The 23,385-nt window shown below is 38.0% G+C and overlaps 1 protein-coding gene across 8 annotated transcripts in view; it reads right to left on the bottom strand.

The window, feature by feature from the left end:
* Positions 1-17,756, bottom strand: part of EPHA7 (EPH receptor A7) — a 157,457-nt gene extending 139,701 nt beyond the window's left edge. For all 8 annotated transcript variants that reach the window (XM_081139497.1, XM_081139495.1, XM_081139494.1 and 5 more), the window contains exons 1-3: positions 17,419-17,756; positions 12,787-12,851; positions 8,448-9,117 (exon numbers count right to left, since the gene is read on the bottom strand). In XM_081139497.1, coding sequence (XP_080995623.1) covers positions 8,448-9,117; positions 12,787-12,851; positions 17,419-17,515 — 832 coding nt within the window. In that variant the 5' untranslated portion in view covers positions 17,516-17,756. The remainder of the gene's footprint in view (positions 1-8,447; positions 9,118-12,786; positions 12,852-17,418) is intronic.
* Positions 17,757-23,385: the final 5,629 nt, after the last annotated feature.

Consider the following 23,385-nt stretch of genomic DNA (forward strand, 5'->3'; position numbering starts at 1 on the left):
TTTTATTAATAAGAGCATCAGTGCTCCTCTCCCCAGATCTAGGTTTTCTATAGAAGGCTGTAATTCAGGTTCCAGTGTTAATGGCTGCAGTGCAGGTCTTACACCACCATAGGTGAGGGGCTACCCTAGGTGTTAATTGGGTGACATATGAAATAAAATATAAAACACAGTGTGTGTCCTTTCAAAGCCTCCTGATTTTCTAATACATTGGAAACCAGATACAATGTAATCGTCAATAGTAAATAATATAAGTGAATGAGCCAAATGAAACATTTAAACTCTATAGTACAGTAGCCCCCTCTTATCCAGGGGAATACCTTCCAAGGTCTCCAGGGGATGCCTGAAACCATGGACAGTACTGAACCCTGTACATATATACTATGTTTTATCCTATACATACATACCTATCATAAAATTTAATTTATAAATTAGACACAGTAAGAGGTTAATGGCAATAACTAATAATAAAATAAAACATAATATACTGTAATAAAAGTTATGTGAATGCGGCCTCTCTCTTTCTCTCTCTCTCAAAAATATCTTACTGTATTGTACTCTCACCTTTTCACTTAAAGGAAGTACTTTACAGCTTCTCTTTGGCATATGTGAATTGCCAGCACCACTACTTTTGTACTTTAGGGCCATTCTGAAATAAAATAAGGTTTACCTGAACACAAGCACAGTTGATCTGATAACCGAGGCGGCCACAGGTGACTAACAAGTGGGTAGCAGATACAGTGTGGATATTCTGGAGAAAGGATTGACGCACATCCCAAACAGGACGGAGACAGTGTGAGATTTCTTCACACCACACATAACAGTGTGTGATGGAAAACTTATAAATTGTTTATTTCTGGAATTTTCCATTTAATGTTTTCCGACTGTGGTTGCCTATGGGTAATTGAAACCGTGAGAAGCTAAACTGCAGATAAGGGAAGATTACTGTCTTCCCTTAAAAAATTCCATTAAAAAAATTTCAAATTGCTGTACCCCAGAATGATTTTCCCTGATTTTCTATGTCAATCATTGACCTCCAACTAAACAAAGTCAGCTAAATAATAAACCTCCCATACTTCTCAAAAAGACCACAGAATTTGTGAAAAATAATGGACATTTAAATCAACTGAGGTATGTATTATTCTGGGTTATCGTGAAATTGTGTTATTTGGGATTAATACTATGACCTATACATACAGGTTCTCAGATTCTATAACTTTTAACAAAATTGATATCACAGGTAAAAAACAGAAAACAATGACTATACTTCGCTAAATTCAAAGTTGAATGTTTTTTACCAGATTTTTTAAAAAATGCACATTATATATGCATGTAACCTTCTACTTTCCAAGTATTAACACTACATGAATATCCTAACAGAGACATGCCACCATAAAACTAAATTTGTGAGATATATTGCAGAGGATGGGATAACTTAAATGTGAGAAAAAAATGAAATAAAAAAGATGTTCTGAAATTTTCTTCTCTGACTCATGTGATGAATACTTACGTACATAAAGAAAAATATAGAGCAGGGTTAAATTCCTTCCTTGAAGATGATATTATTATTTGTGTAAAATAACCACATTACACACACTATCATAATAAAGTAAATATTTTATAGATTATAATTAGAGTGACAATCATTTTATAGGAAATGGCTAGAAGTTGGACATAAAAATCAAATTAAATGCAAAATGTTAAGGTATCATTGATTTGTATTATGATATCGTCTGCCAGAAATTAATGCCAATTTAAACTTCCACTAGAAATGTAAAAGAGTGACCCTATACTTGCCAAATTTAGGATAATTATAAAAGCCCTAATATAAACTGAGCTTATAAAGCATAGAAAGTTAAATCAGACACATTAATTTCATACTTTCTTCTTTCATTATGTTTTTCATTTTCATAAGACCTTCCTTCTTCCTGTCCTTTATTTATGGACTAGATAAATGAACTGTGGGTACATATAAAGATAAGTAAAAAGTATAATTTTAAATGAAGTCTACAATGTTGTAGAAAATTGTGATGATTTTAAATTTAAGAATCACAATGATCTCTCTCCATTTTTTTTCTTTAAAGGACAGAAGAAATTGAGAATAGCAGTTGCCCCTAGGGAAAAGGGCTGTGGGACTAGAGCACAGGGAGGGCACTTGTTCTAGATCTATGCACATTTCCTATTTAAAAATGTCTTAAAACAAGTATTCTGAGCTTATGAAAGTGAATAATTTTTTTTAATACTCACCGGAGGATATGTTGTTATTGATTTTAGAGAGGGAGGAAGGAAGAGGGATAGAGAGTGAGAGAAGCATGGATGTGAAAGAGAAACATCAATCTGTTGCCTCCCACATTTGCCCTGACCGGGGGTCATTCCAGCAACCTGGGTCATGTGCCCTGACCGGGAATCAAACCTGTGACCTTTCGGTGTACAGGCCAAAGTTCCAACCAACTGAGCCACACCAGTCGGGGCTGAAAGTGAATAATTTAAACAATAGTATAAAAATTGTAATGTGATGTACTTATAACTCAAGTAGAAGAAATATATTTGGAAATTTACGTAATTTCCAATTTATAGAGTGTAATATTAGCTTGGGAATTGATTTCTCAGGTTTTGCTTCTTTCTATTATTTTTTGCTTGTTTAGCAATTCAAGAAAATATTTATAATATATAATTTGGAAGCAAAACAATATAATCTCATAACAAAAGTCACTTTCCCATATAAGATAATAATAAATATACTTTAAGAACTTCTTATTTTAGATAGTTTGAATTCTGTCTTTCTCAAGACATAGACATTTAGTAAAGAAGGTAAATGGCTTTCATTTCATTAGAGGAGGGAGATGAAGTTGTAAAGGAAAACACTGAAAGATAGTAACAAATAGAATGGAAATAATATGACAATGAATAAATATAAATGGAAATATTATTTTAATAGAAATAAATTCCTCATATCTGGAGCAGACTCCTGTCCACGTTTGCTAGTTATTAACATATCATCTTGCCATATGTTATGAGAATATGAAATATAATAAAGGGTTCTCATGCTCACGAAGTTTAAGACTAATCATAGAGACTAGCCATGCACAACTAGAAATTAAATAATCATATAAATTTAAAATAGAAAAATATTTAATTTGGCAATGGGTGTATATGATTAAGTCTTTAAGAAAATTAATAAACATTTACTAGAAGATTTATGTGGTGTAAGGAACTACTAGAGTGGATAGGTAGAAAACTATAAGTAAATTTCAGTTGTTAAGAAGCTTAGAAGCTGTAAAAGGAAACCACAAATAACAATTAAAATCAGAAAGCATGTGATGATTCCCATAGGGAAAAGGCAAAGTATTTATAAGTATTCACAAGGAGAGATCATCAGTGGTATTTAAGTGAAATTGCACGTAAAGGGAAAATTCCCACAGCCTGAGATAAACTAGGTGGCATTGCGGGTAAAAAAAAAACAAGGGAAGATGATATGCTAATAACTAGCAAACATGGGCAGGAGTCTGCTCCAGATATGAGAAACTTATTTCTATTATGGTAAGAATAGGAGAATGGCACTGCCAGTAATCACCATCGGAATTTGGAAGACTGAAGTCACTGAAGAAGTTTGGGAAGTGTAGTATTAATAAGGTACAATAGGTTTCAGTTTGTTTTTCTGTTTATTTGGGGCCAAATGTTAAGTAATAGGACATCATAAAAATATCTACAGATGTGCTTAAGGGTAGAGTGAGAGACAAGAACCAGGCAGGGGGAACAGGGGCTTCAAGTAAGATAAACGTGATTGAAAGTTAGAAAAAAAGATTAGGGTCATGTTGGAGGAATTTAAATGCTAACCTAAAAAGCAGGAAATTTTTATTGGTAATTAGGAGCCTGAAGCTTTCTGAATAATAAAGTGACACTATGCCCTGGCTGGTGTGGCTCAGCTGGTTGAGTGTCGTCAGGGCACATACCCAGGTTTCGGGTTTGTTGCCAGGTCGGGGTACATGCAGGTGGCAACCGATCCATGTTTCTCACATCGTTGTTTCTCTCTCCCTCTTCCTCTCCCTTCCTCTCTCTCTAAAATCAATTAAAAAAATATTTAAAACAACAAAATAAAGTGACACTGTGTTGTGGTTTACAAAGCACATGTTGAGTGCCATGTGAACAAAATAACTAGAATAGTAAAGAAGGTGGCAAAGCAGATGAAATACTTAGGATACTGGGAAGACAGACATAAGTATTTTGAAATTAGTATAAATGAAAGATATGTTCAGATTTGTATCACCTTTCAAGATATCCTAAAAGAAAGTTTATTTTTATAAAAGACTGTGATAGATAACATGCTCATTTATAAAGATGAGGTCCAGTGTATTGGTTACAGACAAAGATTCTAGAGCAAAATGGCCTTGATTAAACAGTAGTCTGCCACTCCTTATGTGATTTTAGGCACTTCACCCACTCCTTACTGTACTTCCGTTTCCTTACAAAAACAAAACAAAACCGCCCTGGCCGGGTGGCTCAGTTAGCTGGAGCATCGTCCTGTATACCAAAAGGCTGCAGGATTGATTCCCAGTCAGGGCACATCCCTGGGTTGTGGGTTCTTACATATAGGAGGCAACCTATTGATCGATGTTTCTTTCTCCCTTTTCCTTCCTCTCTAAAAACCAATAAAAACATAACCTCAAGTGAGAATTATATAAATAATGTAATACTTCAGTAAAAGTATATTTTTTCTCCTTTAAACTGTGTCGTAATAGTGCCTACCTACCAGATTAAATGAGTTAATAGATGTGAAGCACTTAAAATGATAGGGACATATGTAATAATGTCCACAATAAAAATAAAGTTAAAAAAATAACTTGTCATCTATTAAGAACTAAAACATAAAATCTATGACCTATCCTTGTTGAATGCCTTGAATCTCCCCCTTTTTAAATGATTTAAACTACACCTGCCAGTTACTACTGCTCTGTTTCCTAAGCCCTGTATTTAATATGGGTTAACTACCTGAAATTATATATTTTTAAGTGACCATAAAAAGAAATCTTCATAAAAGCACTGAATTAAGGAATCAGACAGAAGTTCTCCATATATTAGACTTGAGAAATATTTGGTTTTCAAATTTGAGTTATTTTTTCAAAATTACAAAGGAAAGAAACTCTTACATCAACTGATTAAAACCGTGATTCAGTTTTTCTAGTCGTTCAAATTTCAAATTATACTCTAAAAACATCACAAGGACCTGCTGCTCTAGAAAGTGTTCAGATAAACTTGCCTTTAAATGGCTAACCACCCTCATTTGGCTAGGGACTCACTAGCATCCTGTCCCAAACACTTCAGTTTTCCTCAGTATGGGACTAGAGTTTGTTTTCAAACTCTGAACAGGATCACTGAAAGGAAAGAGGAGGAATACTATCCAGGCAGGCCTGGACTGATTCCAGGGGCAAGCACTCTCACAGTGATGCCCAGGAATTATGCCAAGGAGGGAAGTGATTTTGCAAATGAACATAGTGCCACAGTTAAGCATAAGGTGTTTAATTCTTTTGTCAATATCACCAAGGTTAAAAAGTAAGAAAGTTATTTGATAAACAATTAACTTACAAAAATGTAGTCTTTCACAGATGAATGGTAAGGAGGTGTCTTGACTCCTTTAATCACAGTTTCTTTAACAAACTCCTACTATTTATACCTAATTCCACCTATCCTAATACATAATTAATGTCGATGACAGTGAAGTAATTTTATTTTATTTTTAAGTACCTCAGTGTATTTTGCAGGTGAAAGTAATTTTGGTATTCAAATGAGGTCCAAATTCTTCAAACCAAAATAAATGAATGTGAATAATTTTAATAGTACACATTTAATGAGATGATTTTGCTCATTTGGAAGAAATTGGAGACTTTTTCTTCACCGTAAATATATCTCTTGACCGCAGTTAAAGACTGTGTTTCCTACTCAATTCTATACTTACAAGTATTCTTGCTTATTTTTCTTAACAAGTAAATGTAGAAATCATGAGTTAAATTATACACAATGAAAAAAAGTACTATAATTTTATTTAAAATCTTTACACATTAAAAGAACATTAATGTTATTAATGTTATTTAACATATAAACATTAATGTTATTTCCTAGTCTTTCCTTAGACAAATTTTACTGTGCACTTTTATACGTATCCCTGTATTATTTCTTAGGTTTCCCATTTTTAACTGTATTAAAGTTTTACATTCCATTTTCACATCAATCAAAATCTTCATACTACTAAAACTGACTGCTTTTATAGCTAAAATGTAATATTATGTTCTTAAAATTTTCTTATAATACTGATTGTTGAGTCCGCCATCATTTTCAAATAATTGTTAACCTCTAATCAATAAGAACATTGTCTTTCATTAAATTAAATTGATTAGTTAACTAAGAATATTTCTATACTTACCCAGTGTAATAGCATTCTGCCTACTAGTAGTGGTAAATCTTCAGTTTTGGATTTCTACATACATGGAACCTGCAGGATTTTCTACTCTGCAAGAAATACTGCCAGTGACAGAAAGGGGAAGAAGACAGTGGGTAGACAGATTTGACTCTTTCAGGGGGTGTAAAAGAAGGCTGCTAGCTGTCCTATGGGACCTGAACCTGCAGTTACTTTGCAGAGTTCACTTCAGTGTCAGCTATGGAGAAGATGATAACTGAGTGCTGGGCCGTAAGTATTTTATATGCTAGCGATCATCCAAATGAAGTATTTAACTCTTCAACTAGGACAGAAAACTATACTTGCTCAGTTATTGGATCTAAATATTGCCTCTAGTAGAAATATAATGTGAGCCACATACATAATTTTTATATTTCTAGGAGCCACATTATTAGAGTAAAAGGAAACAGTTGAAATTAATTTTAATATTACTATACTGTATTCAATTTCTCTAAAAAAATTACTAACGATGTATATTACATTCTGCATTTTTTTTTTAAACTAAACCTTTGAGATCCAGAGTATAATTTATACTTACATCACGTCTCAATTTTGAATAGCCACTTTTCAGAACCTAAAGATCTACTGGCTACCATACTGGACAACATAGATCTAAATTTTTTTTTATTACTTCTTTAGCCTACTAGAAAGAGAATTTTATGGGGAAGTAATCTGATTTATATACCAAATTACTGTTAGCAAGACATTTAAGTTCAGCAATGAAACAGAATAATATTTGCTAGGATTCTCCTTGTTTTGTGATGGAAACTAGAACAGTATTCTTGTTAAAAGCGCAGGCTCTGAAATCGGAATGCTCTGAGTTTGAACCTGAGCTAAGACAAACATTACTCACTAACCTAACTACAAGCAAGCCATTTATTTTGATAGCCCAAATTTTTCATTCTGTACAGTAGAGATGATAATGATATCTACCTCATTAAATGAACTAGTATATGTAAAGCACATGAGAGAGTATCTGCACATACTGTTACCTCCCAAAATTTAGTTATAAGAATTACTGCTAGTTACAGTCCCCCCTAAATTAACTAATATTTGCAAATATTAAAATTACGCTGCTGGCTAGTACTAAAAGAATATATAAAATTTAGCTTTGGGAATGTATTATAAGTTACAAGTTAAAAGAGATATAAGTAATAAGAAAATTGTCAGGATATCCACAAACAGAAAAATATCTATAAGTTTTGAAGGTCCATGTAACATACTTTTAAATTAAAAAAAAATACTGGTCAATTATTATGACCACATACTGTTATGTAATAGAAAAATCCAGTTTTATAAAACATAAGGTTCACTAATTCACAGGCTTATTATTGTTTCAAAACAAATACAAAACGTCCAGCTGATGTATTACGATAACTAAAACTTTGTTTTGGCCCACTTCCACAGAAATGTGGTCTACTGTAATGCAACTTATCAGGAATACACTCATTTTATTATTTAGTCCAGAAAAGAACTATGCTTTGGCAGAAGTAACCTCAGAGATTTATCAAGTGAAATGTGATGACTTTGTATCAAAATTTTAGTATTTATAAAAAATATTTCTAAAAGCCTGCAACTGTATTTGTACTTGTCCTGTCAGTAGAATTCTTGTTAGCAGACCTCTCGACCTACTTTTTACTGCTACTCACAAGTCCAGAAGATGGGGGTTTCAAAACAGAAGGAATTACTTTATCATTAAATCCTGATTAATGTCACTTCACTCTCCTCTCTTAAATCTCATAGCTCAATGTGCAACTGTTCATTTCTATGTCAAGATAGGGCAAATACCATTATTGCCAATACTTATTACATACCCTTAGTGCAGATATCACAGTGCAGAATCATTGGCAAGTTCAATAGTGACTTTGCTTAAGATCTACTGAATCAGGCTGCTGGCATAGGGACGACTCACATGTTCAAATAATTATTATTACTTAAAGACTTTGATACTGAAAGAAAAAAAAAGGAAAGTAGAATTTTAATAGCACATATTACTTACGTTCACAAGTGTCCCCTTTCTGCTGGTAGCCTGCTTTGCAGATACACTTTCCAATGGGCACTAACCATTCTCCTTCTGCACTGCAGTGCATCCTGGGGGGGTTTTCCGCCTCTTCCTCCGCACTGCTGACACATGTCCCTCGAACCTCGACTAAAGAGGAAAATTCTGAACCAGTCACTGTATCTGGAAAGATAGCTAAGTTCTCAATAATGGACCAGCACTTCTTGTAGTACACTTTGACAGAAACCAAAGCTATGCAAGCCCCTACATCCTGAAAGGCAAGATAGAATCCCTTTTTGGACAAAGGTCCAATCTCTCTCACCTCAGTGTTAAGCTTCATCTTTCTTTCACCAAGGTCACCTTGGGTAAAACTTTCATCTGCAGCAATGGTGTCTATTTTTACATAGAGGTTTTCTCTTATATTCCTGCCAGTGTCGTAGTCTGTTTCATAATAGTACAAATTAAAGGTCTCCTTGCAAGTTCCCAGTACTCCAGGAAGACTGTTACAATCCCTCAGGGTGAATTTCAATTCTACAAAAATCCTTTGTGCGTTGCCTTTAGAAATCCAGTTAGTCCGCAGCCAGTTGTTTTGGTTGGGCTCCATGACCTGGCACACCTGGTATGTTCGTATCGGGGTGTAGTTCTCATCCAAACCACTAATTTCTTCCCACTGCAAAATTAAATAAAGGTCATCAGTCATCCAGCAAAAAATAGCATTTTAATTTCAAGAGTGCATGAGGAATCTTTTACAGCACAAATGCACATCTTTGAAAGAAGTGGATTCCGACCCTGACGAACACTGTAACCTGAGGAGAGAGCATTCTCCCTTCAACTTCATCCTTGCGGCAGAGAATTTCGGTTGCTTGCATTGTTTGTACATGCAACAAATATTTCATTTTGTTTAATATCTGTTTCCTAGTGTATTATATTAGTGTTTCTTTTCACATGCTTGCTTACATCTGTAGTCTCCATTGAGATTACAATATTTATGGACTAAAATGCACAACACAATTACTTATATTACAGTTCAATGCATATGCATATGGACACATAGCAGAATTTTTTATAACTCAGTTGACATTTTAAGTGTAAACATTACATTTAAACTTAGAAAGCACCTAAAAACATAGGGAAGAAAATGCCAACCGTACTCTGAAATGTAAAAGGATTCCACTACATGTTGATATTCACAATGTGGACTCTTACAGTCTTTCAAAATGAGACATAAGAGAGTAGCATTTTACAGAGCTATTTATTTATTGCAGTGTTATCAATAATATTGTACATAAACCCATATAACTATAAAATAGTATTTATATAAATTTATTGCCGTGTTATCAATAATATTGTACATAAACCCATATAACTATAAAATAGTGTTCATATAAAAGTATGATTCATCGTTGTAAATAAATTGCTTTCAATAGAAAATCAAATGAACATGGCAAATCAGCATCCTGAATCTTATTTTAGTAATAAGCTTTGTGACAGGAAAAATGTCAGATGTTTCAAAATGCCCACTGATATGCTGACACAATGCATGCTATAGAAAACTCATATTATATATAGTCACAAAAAAAGGAAAATAGTAAGTTTAGCAGACCTGACAATTTAAATATTATTAAACTGTGTATAATATTAATTATATAACTATTAGCAATTAAAGTAATTTCACCTAAAATAGCCCCAAAAGCCTAAAATACCAGTTCTTTATGTCCTTTCTTACCATCATTACAAAATTACCCACTTTATATTTATGCTGCCTTATTAATGAAATTGTTATCTACTTTTATTCATTTCCCCAATATGAAATGCCAAATATAAAAATATATTAGTATTAAAGTTCAAAGTCATATAGCATGCAATATTTAAACTATTGTTTCAAGAAAAGCAGATGGGAAAATAAACTAATAAGCATGTGCTAATGAGTTTTATCTGTAAAACTTGATTGAGAATCTATTTAAATTCTCTATAAAGCATTAATACCTACTTTTAAAATTTTCTTAGAAAACAAACAAAACTGACAAATTAGCAATATACTGTAATTCAGAAATTTCTTGTGTGATGTTATATAACTGCTACACTTTTATTATACATATAATAAAAGGTCCTCAATTACAGCAAAGAACCCATTACCATGTGTAGTTTTTACTCAATACAACTCGAATTTTTGAGTAGTTAGTGGTGAGCATATTTTCCCTTTGCTTCCATTAGTTGCTTATAATCTGTTTGAATGGCACTTAGCCAAATACAACCAAGTTTCTTCATGTAGACAGGTAGATTTTTGTCTCTAAATTATAATTAGTAAAAGAAGTAAAACTGGTAATGGTATCTACTAAAATACTAAAAGCTCCAAAGATAAATGTGCTCTTTTTAATAATTTCCCAGTTTGAAGAAACCAAGGCTAATTATTATAAAGGAATATATCTTAAGAATTCCTTTTTCTAACTTTAAGAACAATTACATTATTTTGTTCTATCTATGAAAAATCAATTTTACTAACCTATGAATCCCAGTTCATTTTAATTTTTATTTAAAAATTTATTCCTGAGAGGAAATTTTCAAGATAACTATGTATAGATAACAAATAGTGACACGACATAAATGCATTTAAAGCAACTTGTGTTTTATTATCTCATTTTCTGAGAAACTGCAATGATTTCTACAAATGAAACCATTGAGAAAGAAGTCTTAATTCAGATATTGTGCTTTTATGATTTGCTTATAAAAATATTTTCTAGAAACTTGTACCTTAATAACTATTTCCAGTTAGATTTTTAATCACATGTAAGCCAATCCATTTCCTATATGGAAAATACTATCAATCTTCATTTCCTAATATTATCTGTTGATTCCTTCAGATATGTAGGGGTAACTGTTATTCAGATACTTTGGACTGACAGAATGCCCATCTGAGTCCAAGATAACATAGACAGTTATAATTTATCATTTCATGGATTACATGGATGAAATACTACAATCATATATCAGTTTACTTCTCCTTAGAGATAAAAACCACCCTCTATCTCTATTTGTTTTAATTGATGGATGATAGAAAATAGGCTACATCTATCATTGGCAAGAAAGGTATTTCATTTTTTATTGTGAATGTCTTCCTATAATGTACATTATTTTACTCATGGAAAACTTCCACTTGTAAGAAAAGTATTGCATGCCTACCTCAAACTTCATGTACTTTTTATACTTAATCTGTAAAATAGTTGTAACTTTTCATAACTTATTTTGCCCAATACAGAAAACTACAATATGATAGTAAGCAATCTCTCAAATATTAACTGAATGAAAAATCAGAATATTTTAAACAGATTTTCATCCTTCACATTTTGCATTCTTAAACTGACTTCTACTTCATGACATAGATTTTATGATGTTCTCAAAAACCCCTTTTGGATTTTCGTTCTTTTCTTTGCAAAATTTGTTACACTTTTTATATCCTCGCTTATACTTCATGTTCTTTGATTCCAGGTGTCTTACTGTGCCAAAGATTAACTGAAGTAACAATAGGGTATGCTTTGCTTTCTCAGAGCCCTCTCCCTTAATAAGGGACAAGTATGTGCCCACTCTCACAATTTTAAAAAACCTAAGGACAAAGACATTGAACTAAATTTAAGAAAATAATCTATCTTTCCTGATATATAAAACATAATGGTTAAAAACTGGGGGTGAGAGGGTTACATATATTTTCATAGATTTTTATTTGACTGCTTTTGTTCATACCTATTGTAACAGATTTTTACTGTAATGTGTGCAATGCTCTGCCATCACTTCTGATTAATAACAGCACATGATATAACTTGGAGAATCCAACTATTATTTTATAGCAAACTGTATCCTAAAATATTGAGCATATTACATTTTTAGCTACCTTTTAAAGTATATTTTGAATGATGCTAAAACTGTTTTTAAAAGATTACATGCTGTTTTAAAGAACTACACACAACCTACCCACCTGGCTATTATACTAAAGAAGTACAAAGCAACTAGAGAGGTTTAAAAGAGTTTTTGAAAGGACTGTTCCCTGTAATTAGTTAGCATTTATAGCCTGGAACCTGAGGTATGACACCACTCACAATCAATGAGAACTCAAAAGATTATGGCTACAGAGTTTTTTTAAACCCATGTCCCAAGCCCTAGGTATACCTTCTTCTTACTTAAAGAATTAAACGTCTCACGACGAATACAACAGAATACTGAATACGATATTTGGAATTAAAACTGTTTAAATATAAAGAATGTGAGTAACTCCACTATGGAGAAGGAAAATTTTTTATGTCTTACTTTAAAAAATAAAGTGTAATATTTTATGAGAAGCGCTTACCCCATTTGGTGGAGAGGAGATCCATTCCAACTCTGTTTGTTGTGCTTTCGAATCCAGCAGTAGTACTTAAAAAAAAAAAAAAAAAAGGTTTATTTCCAAGTGTTACATGCAAAATTTAAACACAATTGTAAAAGTCATTTTATATAATTATCACTTTATGACTTAAGATATATAAACAGTTACCTATATAAATGAATAGTGACATGAACAGCGACCTACTTGATACAAGTACATTACTCCATTTTGGAAGAAAATATATTACAATATCTTATATTTGATCTTTTAATTAAAATATTAAAGTAAATTTAAAAACTCAAAAGTAACATAAAAATGAGGGTAAAAATTGCTGTCATGTATTGTTTCTATAGAAACTGTATATTATAAAGAGTTTATAAACCATCGAGCCCTCCAAATTTTGCAAAATATGATAACATGAATATAATAAAGTGTAATTCGAAATTACTCTTAAGATAGTCATTGATGTACAATATTTTGCCCTAAGTATTTCCTAGCACCTTTTGAGAATTGCGGTTTATTTTTTAAACTTTTTCGCAGTGTCTTCTCTGACTAAAATGAGTATGACTAAACACCATATTACACAATGTTATTCTTAGAAAAAGCTGGTATCTGCAAGGCGTAGTTCTCAGTTACTCAAACATCTGTTCTCAATATCTCTACTTTTTTAATTTCCAAAGGTTTCAAAGTATTAGCTAATTCTCAAAATACTATATTTAAACTCTGACTGGACTATTTTTCTGACTTGTCTTTTTAAAAGTTGTATTCCAGTTTTATGCTATCAAAAATCATAATGCAATTAATTTAAATTTATATAAATGTAACAAATGCTCCTGGTATTATTGCTATAACATATTCAAGTGGCATATATCATAATTCCAATTTGACATATTTTATTGCTTTTTAAGACAATTACCCTCCTAAAGCATTCGCTGTTTGCTCAGACTGGTTTGTTATCTGAGTTTTTCCCTCTTAAAGTATTTTTTACTCTAGAGCAATTTTGCCCACAAATAACAGTGAATGCATTCTCGAGTATATAAATACGGTTAACATCCAGCCTCAGCAAAATGTTAAAACTTGGGCTTTAATAAAATACATGCTTATACAAACTTTTAAATAGTCACTAGAGGGGAAAAATGTACTTTAAAGGAAATGAAAACGTGTTATGCTTAGAAAACAGAACACATTGATTATGTGTTCAGTTCCTTCATGCTAGTCAAGGTTATTCCCTGTAACTGAAAAAAGTAGGTAGATAGATAGATAGATGATAATTAGATAGATGATAGATGATGATAGATATAGATAGATAGATAGATAGATAGATAGATAGATAGATAGATAGATATAGATAGATAGATAATGATAGATGATAGATAGATGATAGATAGATGATAGATAGATGATGATGATAGATAGATGATAGATGATAGATAGATGATAGATAGATAGATGATAGATAGATAGATAGATAGATAGATAGATAGATAGATAGATGATAGATAGATAGATAGATAGGTAGATAGGTAGATAGGTAGATAGATAGATAGATGATAGATAGATGATAGATAGAGACACTTTTTCCCCCAAAAATGTTTTGCACTTAAGACTGTAGGAGAGACAATGATAACACAAACTTTGGTCACAAACACTTGACTCTCTCCCAAATAAGGAGGGAAAAAAACACTTTAAACACAGAAATTGTATTTTGCACTTTGAACATCAATAAATCGCGGGACTAGTGAATTTATATGCAGTAGCTTTTAAAGTTTATTTTGTTTTTGTTCTCAACAACAGAGACGAAGCACAGGGAAACAACGTGGGTGCCGCGGACTCTTGTTTCGAGACGATTTGTTTTATCATCAGTGTCGTGCTGTCCCTGCCGATAGGAGACGAGCGGCCTTTCGGGCGCGGCGCCCCCAGTGCCGGCCGCCGGGGCGGGCAGCGCCGTTCCGTTCCTCCGCAGGCGGGGAGCAGGACCGCCCCGCGGGGCCGACGGCGACCACGCCGAGGGACAAACCAAAACAGGACCGGAGCGGCCCCCGCGCGGCGCCTCGGAAGCAGCTCCGAAGCGACCCGCGGGCCCCTCCCGGCGCCCGCCCCCCGGGACCCCGCCGGGTGCGCTCAGCCTCGCGGCTCAGAGCGCGGGGCTCCAGCTGCCCCTCGCGCCCGCCGACGGGCGGCCCGGGAGCGCGGGCGCCGGGCGCCGGCTGCGGGAGTCCGCGCGAGCGCACGGGAGGGCGGGGAGGGCGGGGGGGGCGAGCGGGCCGAGGGGCGCCGCGGCGGAGCCAGCCAAGGGCCGCGCGGGCAGCGGCGGGCGGCGGGGCCGGGGCGGGGCGGGGCCGCCGGCGGGGCGGGGCGGGGCGGGGGCAGCGAGACGGCGAGCGGGCTGCGCCGCGCATCCATCACGCCTCGGCCAGACCCGGGCACTCCGGGGAGCCGGGGGCGCCGCGGCTCCGGCCGGAGGCGGCAGGAGCCCAGCCTTTGGGGAAGCACCTCCCCTGAGGGAGCGGCGGCCCCTTGACCGAGAGGAAACGCGGCCGCGGCGCTTCACCTCCAGCCGCCAGGCTCGGACTTAGAGCCGCGCTCGCAGGCGCGGGAACTGATCGCCCCGAGAGAGAGTGTTCGGGGAAAGGGGAGGAGGGGGCCTCATCTTCCCCCAGCCGCCCCGTCTCCCCGGAGGCCGGGCACTGCTCCGGGCGGTTCCCCGCTCCCGCCTGCAAGCGCCCGGCCGCGCCTGGGCTCGGCGGCCCCCGGAGTCGCAGCTCGGGGTCGCCACTGAGCGCCGGGAGCGTCAGCAGCGAGCAGCCGGCGCGTTCGCCACCCCGCCCACCTTTTAAATATCTCACTTAGCGCTGGAAGAACTCAGCCTCCTGGAATCAGAACCCCGTCCACGTAGCCTGCACCCGGAGAAAGGCCAGCGAGCGGCCAGCCGGCTGCGGGGCCTCTCCCCCTAGTGATGCGGTTCTTTACAGCTCCGGCTCCAGGGGGCTGCGGGCGGCGGGCTCGCGCTCCCTGCTTTGCCGCCGCCGTGCAAACTTTTCCGCAGCTCCTGCTATTCCCGAGGAGTCGGGGCACGGTTCCGGGGTTGAATGTTCCTAATCGCTAATGTCATGAGAGTAGAAATGTGGGGTTTGGTGTGGCTGGGTGTGTGTTTCTAGCACACGTCGGTTCAGCCGCAAACGCGTAACCGACACATCGGAGTCAACGGTTTTCTCTGAAAATTCCTCTGAATGGGTTCAAAGTCAACACAGGTTGCGGGTGTGGAAACTGGGGTCAGAAGGTCAGGCTGCGTCAAGAAGTAGGACAAGACCTTGGTTTGGGTGAACGAAGAGGGATGCTCGAAGAGGACGGGGGGGCGGGGGGGGGCATGGCACTGAATCACCAAGTTGTCAGGGACAGATGAGGCGAGGACCGATATGTAGCCCCCACCACCGCCATGACCTGAATCTGTTATCGGGTTTCTCCACCTTCCACACTTCAGGAACAGGGAATGATTAGTACTGTGCTTTTAAAACATCGCAAAATCAACCTTAGACTCACAGCCCAGAAGACACGGTGTGGGGAGGGGGCTCAATTGTGACACTGCTTGGAGCCAGGCATTTCCATTGACAGGATTTATTTTTCCCCAGCTCCAACTACAGGCACCGAAAGGTATTTTACCTTCTGTCAGCGGTTCAAAGGAGAAGCACATACCCACACCGGAGCGCGTCCGGGTGCCCAAGCGAAACCTGCTCCCTCCACCCGCAGCCAGCCCTCGGGGTCCAGGTCTCTCGCAGGGTTTGACCACTCGGGGGGCAAATGTTTGGGGACTTTCGGTCGCCTAGGCGGCAGCACGTTCTCAGGGGCACAGCCCCAGCTTGCCCCCCGCCTCCCCGGCACGGCGGAGCGCTCTGGGCTCGGGCTGCCCCGGGCCACCGGGACCCGCGCGCCTAGCGCGCCGGATGGAGACGTCCCCCGCCGCCGCCGCCGGGCGCCCTCCCGGAGTCGGTTCACCTCCGCGGCGTTATTGTTCCGCGCCGGCGACCGAGCGCCAACCGCAGGCCCGCGCCGCCGCCGACGCAGCGAGCACTTCATTAGCGGCCCGAGCGTCCCCAGCTCGCGCAAGTCGCGGCCCCTCTCGCAAGGCTCCGGACTTGAGCCGCTCGCCGGCGGGCGGGCGGGAACACGAAGGCTGCGCTCGCCAGTCTCCGACCAACTCCGGCCCAACTCCGGCCGCAGCTGAACCCACCCGAGACGAACGCAGAGCGGAGGACAGGGAGAGGGCTAGAGCAAGGGAGCTAACGCGCCCCGGGTCCTAGAGAAAGACCTCGCCGGCCGGCCCCCCGCCCCATCCCACCGCCCTCAGTGGCTGCTCACGCCCTCCAGGCTGCCCGCGCGAAAATCCCGCCCCGTCGGGCCGACAGCCCGGGGCGCGGGCTCCAGGCGGCTGGGAGCGGCGCCTCTGGCCGCCCGCCCGCCCGCCCAGGGGCAGCCGGAGCGGTGAGGGGGCGGGGAGCTAGCGGGGGAGGATCGCCCCGCGCCGGAGGCGCGGTCGGCAGCCCGGCGGACTAGCAAGCTCGCGCAGGTAGACAGCTAAATAAATAAGTCAGAACAAACTTTGCTTTTCCATCACCTTACCTTCCTTTGCAGCCTGCGCCTCCCCGGTGTGTGCAAAACGGAGCAGCCAGATGTAGCATAAAATAATCCACGAAGGGTGCCGAGTTTGAAAAACCATGGTGCATGAGCAGGTTTTATTTTAGGTTTCAGTTGAGTCGCAGCTTTTTAAATGCTGTTTGCTCCGAAGTGGGTTCTTTTTTTATCGCTCTCCTTGCATCGATTCCCCTTCTCGATCTCCCGGCGGCGGCTCCACGTTTAGCTTTTTAAAAATTTCCCCCCTCCTGTTAGTTCGCACCGCGTTCACTGCCTGCAAGTCTCCGACTGCAGACCCGCCGCTTGCTCCACACTCCAATAATATCAATTAGGGGGGAGGGGGCGGGGCTCCGAGCCCAGAGCCTCCGCCACTCGGGCTGAGTGGCAGGCGCAGCCGGCCTGCCAGGCAGCGATTCCCAGGGCCGAGGGGCGGGTCCCGGCGAAACGGCCGCTCCTGCCGCGGGGGCGGGGCCCGGGGAGCGGGCCAATGGGCGGCGAGCGGAGTCAGGTTGCGGGTCCAGGATTCCCTCCAGGTTCTGGGCTCGGGCTCGTGCTGGATGCTCGGGGAGGAAGGACGTGGATGGCAGCCGAGGTGCGCGCTGCGGTGGCCACTCCGCTTTTAGCAGCCCCGGCTCTCGTGCAGCCGAATCAATTGGAGAATAACGCTCCCAATTTACAGTCCCCTGTGCAGCGTTACTCCGTGACATCGTGTAGAAACCAGAGGCAATGCCAGCGGAGTCCCAGCCACCAAGCACGCTGCCCCGACAGCGAAATGAGCTGTGCCTTTAAGTAAAGTGCCTTTTACTTTTTTTGTTGTTACAACCTCCGCGAGTCGGAGAACTTTGTTCTTTTCCGTTCTTGAAGGGCTGCTACTTCTCTTTTTGTTACTCCAAAAGCAGTCAGCTCTAGGCACCACCCAGCACAGTCCCTGAAGAATAAAAGTAACCACATGCATTATGTTCAAACAGCGTTTCCAAGAGTTTGCAACAAGCTCTGGCAAAAGAAACAGAGGAAAAGGGAGTGGAGAAAGGAAGTCTTTTGTTTTACGTGTCTCTCTCACCCCGCCCTATCTTTTCACTGTAGTTTGTTGGGTGAAGTTGAACATTAAGAGAGAACCTTCAGACGGTTCCGTATCTTTCTTTTTTTTTTTTTTACGTTTATCATTTTCTGAGGTTTTCTTTGAATTTCCCCACTTTGATCCTTTCCCATTTCGCTGCATAGATTAATTTTAAAGAATACTATTACGCATTAAATTCATAAAGCAAAACGTCTTTCGCAAATAGCAACTACTTTCCTATAATTGTTCAATAATTATCTCTCCAAGGGAAACAATAAAAAGTGTAATCAACATCTCCACTTCAATTCATCCAACTAAAATGTCGCGGACGACTGTGTAAAGAGAAATAGGTTTACCCTTAGGCAGTTTTGGACTCTTTGCAACACCAGAGGTAAGTAATATAATGAGAGGAAGAGCTTTAAAACATTAATTGTCAAATCATCCATTTCAAAGGTCACATAAAGTAAGTTGATCACGTTTAAGATGTACTTCATTTTGTTCTTGTTCTGTATCTCTTCCTTTTGAAGAAAATCTGTTGTTTATACTTTATTTATGATAGGCACAAAGTTTGATCTCGCCTAAGACTCCAAACTTTTCCTGTCTTTCTAGCTGGAAACATAAAGAAAAATGAGTTATTTCTGGTATTTTTAACAGACTTCTCAGAGATGACAGATCCTCAGATTTTTAATTTTTATGTTATGGTAAATTGTCTCCTATAGTTTTTATTTGCCTAATGCAATTACAAACGAGAAAGAAATGAAATTTCCTTCGCCTCTAACCTCTCTTTGGCTCTGTAGGGTTTTGTTTTGTTTTTCCTTAAATGCTACTTTTTCCTAGGCATTACACCTATTAAATATTTTAGAAATTATATATAAAAGCATCCTAAGTGTCTTTTAAAGGACACAAAGAAAATAAATACTGCTCAATAGATTAACCTTGAAAAGACACCAAAAAAAAAAAGTAAAGTACACTTGTTACAGAGAAGATCGAGTGGTAGTTACACAAACAGATGCTTTAAGAGTAAAAACTGTAAGGTACAACATTAGAATTAAAAACATAAATGCCCACACTCGGGCTATAAAACTATTAATCTCAGAACCACAAACTCACAAATATGAAACCACTTGTAATAGTTAAAATAATTCTGCAGGATTTCAACACTTTCCCCAGGGTCTCATCCCCACTTCTTCAAATGACACCAAGGTAGCCTTTAAAGTTTAAAATATTCCTTTCATCTATTGAATGACTAATACTCAGTGATGTGAATACAAATACCTTTCCATTAAACCAGGAAACCAAAGAAGTAACACCCTTCACTCTGCTGAGTGTAGGTGGTATGGGGAGCTGCCTCATTGTGTCCCTTCTCTCTGTCAGACACAGGGGCATGTGCAGCCTCGCTTTTATTTTTAGAGACAAGAGGCTTCACATTAAATGCACATGTGCCAGGCTGCTGACAGTTTTCTCTGCAGAGTTGCACAGTGATACTCATTTTAAGTTTACCAACCTTCTCTTGTTTTCTCCCCTACTCCTCCTCTCCCCCACCCCCTCCTTGTTTTTCTTCTTTGCTATCTAGGTATATTGATAAAGAAGTCATGGCATTTAAGTAAAAGTGAATGGTTTAGCCAAGAGGAGAATGTTCGTTATACACTACTATACAGCATATATTTTAGTATATAAATTGGTATTAGACTATATTTGACTAGTAGCAAAGCATATAAACCTATTTGTACATGAAGGCATTGAAATAAAAAATAATCAGTTTATAAAACTTTCATATTTTAAAATAACATTTAATGGTTAATTACTTTATATAACTTTTAAAAATGGTTTACTTTGGCTTCATATTTATGATTTTTGCAAATTACCCCTAAAGCAAATAGTAAGAAGTACTATAAATGTGTGTGTGTATATAAAATAAGTTAGACAAGAAGTCATTTTCCTGAGCAATACCAAATGGTGTATATAGCCAACACATGTGAGCCAAAGCAGAGATTATGAAAACTATTTCTTAATTTTTACGTATTCATTGTATAATACAATTGATGAAGTAGCCTACATATATTTAGCTAATTTTAAATACATGGAAAAAAGAGATTGAAACTTTAATATTTACATTTATATCCCCTCTTTTGAAACATCTATCCTTAATATATAGTAGAAAGATGAAAAATGCCTACTTTCCTACTTTCAGATTCAAAGATAGTATGCCCAATTTTTATGTATCATGTTATTTTATCTTATTACTAATAATCACACATAACTGTACATATAGGAAAATAAATGTATAAATACAAGACACACATCAAATAAGGGTACAGATGTTATTTTAATTTGCTTCAGTACTATCATTTATCTCACTGTTTATCTCGGGGAGACATTTTGTGATTTTAAGAGAGAAATAATTACTTAGTAGTAAATTATAAAGACTTCAGGAAATAAGTTCCATGAATTTTCAAATAAAAGCCTTGTGTGTGTGTGTGTGTGTGTGTGTGTGTGTGTGTGTGTGTGTACGGTGAATGTAGTAAAGGAGCCTTTAGAATGTAGGGGAACAACCTAACACTTTAGTATGTTACAAATCTAAGGTGCCAAACTAAATAGTTAACAGCAACAATGAAATCAAAGGGCTGTTTCTGAACCTACTGCTTTTGCATTTACTGTCTAAATGCATTCACAGCTGGTAAATGTGAAAATAGAAGTTCATCACAGAAAAGGGGGTAATTTAAACTGAATTAGAAAAGGTACAGTGCAGAAGAAACTGATTATAAACAGAAAAGAAATGTTATGTCTCAGTTAATAGATATTACAGAAAATTGGGTTCTCTATTTGTGATTTCAGTCAAAATGTAAACAATATTTCTACTGTGCAGAAAAATCACATATATTTACATTGATGTGATTTATGTAGTGTATATAAAATATTTATTTGCAATCCAATGTAAAAAGTATACATAAGTTAAACTCATTTTTAAAAAGTAATAATTTAATTTATTCTTCTAAACTTATATTTAGCTGGCCATATAGGAAGGCAGAGGTCAGAAATTAAATCATAAGTCAACACTATATTTTGTGCCTTTATAGAAGTTCATTCACTTTTATGAGGTCAGATAAGTTGTAATGTTCAGAAGATTACAATTATAATTCTTCAACTACAATTACTGAGTTAATTTAAGACAGGTTAACAAATAAAAATACAATGTATAGCAAAATTACAAGAGTCCAGTTGAATATTGCTAAATTGTCAATCTGAAATTTTCTAATTACTTAAAATATTCAAAAGTGATAAGTAAAATGAAGTTTATTATTTGGCTAATAGTAAAAGAACTACTAATAGAAAATGTTGCATGTTATATTAAAAATTAGCACATGTCCAATACTTTTCAGAATTTTTTTAAAATTTGATTTTGCCAATTTGATTTGGCTTGGCAAATCACCAGCACTGATAGGAAGAACTAGCTTAAATTATGCAAATTACTTCTACATGCTTTCATGATTTCTCATCTTGCAGTTTTTTAGCTCTTCAAACCTAGTGGATTTTTAGGTGTCAATATCTGTGATAATTCGATGACCACCAGGGGGCACCACAATCTCTGGGTGTCCTGACCAATCACGTTCATACTGAATAAGAACGGGGAAATTATTAAATTATATACATATATAATTATATATGTTTACATATATATAACTTTACATATAATTAATATTATTTATACTTTTATCCTGTCTTTCCTCTGTCAGCCTACTAAAGACCTTCGTAAAAATTTGTGAAATGTTCTATAACCTATCTCAGTCTACAGAGGCCAAGCTAACTGAAGGGGCTCCAAAGGCACCTTAGAAGGTGAATTATATTGCAGAAAAACGCTCTCCAATTTTTAAAAACTAAGTATCTGAGGAACTTAGTCCAGAGACACTCTCTTCCTTACTTTCCACCCACTTAACTCCCAAAGACTTTTACCCTAGAAACAGTGCGGGCGTGGGATTGAGTGCTCTCTTGAACTTGACAATTCTGATTTTTTAAGGATCTTGTGAAGTTCCTAGAACTCCCTAGTTTGAGGAGCGTTTTAGATACCACTATACACCCTAGTTTTCTGCCGTGGTTAATACTAAAACTAACATTGTATCAAAATTTGCCTGGCTGCTCTCAAGGAGGTCTAAGAGCAGGTCTAACAATAGGAGTTTCTATGCGTCAAAGTAATTTAGAAACTGAGTTTCTAAGTGATGGAGAAAACAATTCCTGAACAGTTTCCCCTAGGCTGCAAAATCATAAAGCTCTGGATACTCTCTCCACTAAGGGTGGAATTCTATCCACTGCCAAGGGTGGTGCCTAATACTGCCCCTTGACTGGACACATAGAGCTCTTCTCTACAGAGGCATTGGGAAGATTTGTATGAGACAAAGGCTCTCCTGGTAGGAAAGATATCACAAGTCCCCAACCCAATCTCATTTGAGATTCAAGGACATTAGAAGCTCTAAAATATTAGAATAGTTCTGACTGAGAAGAAAATGAGCCCAAGAGTCTCAAAGAAGAACTCATTGTGAGGGAAAGAGAATTCTGTGCTTAAAATTTGCTGGGTGGAGACATATGTCTGAGGCTCAAAGACCCTCTGAACCCAGCAACGCAAATGTGGTGTTTCTACTAATTAGGTAAATATGAACTAAAAGACCTTTAGCAACCACTGTAGCTAAAATGTGGAGTGACACTATAGCTGGGGAGGGATCTATCGAACAAGGCAACACTGAATCAATTCTGTGTAAAGCCAGTTTTCAAAGTTATTCATTATGGCAGTGATGAAAATAAAGCTACTAGTGGACTAAACATACTAATCTTTAGAGGAAATCCAATCCCTTTGGGCTGAGTGTACTCCTCGAGTTCTTAGACAACTATGGAGAAGAGAAAACCTT

The sequence above is a fragment of the Miniopterus schreibersii genome (assembly GCF_964146895.1).
Source record: "Miniopterus schreibersii genome assembly, chromosome: 6".
Lineage (NCBI taxonomy): Eukaryota > Metazoa > Chordata > Mammalia > Chiroptera > Miniopteridae > Miniopterus > Miniopterus schreibersii.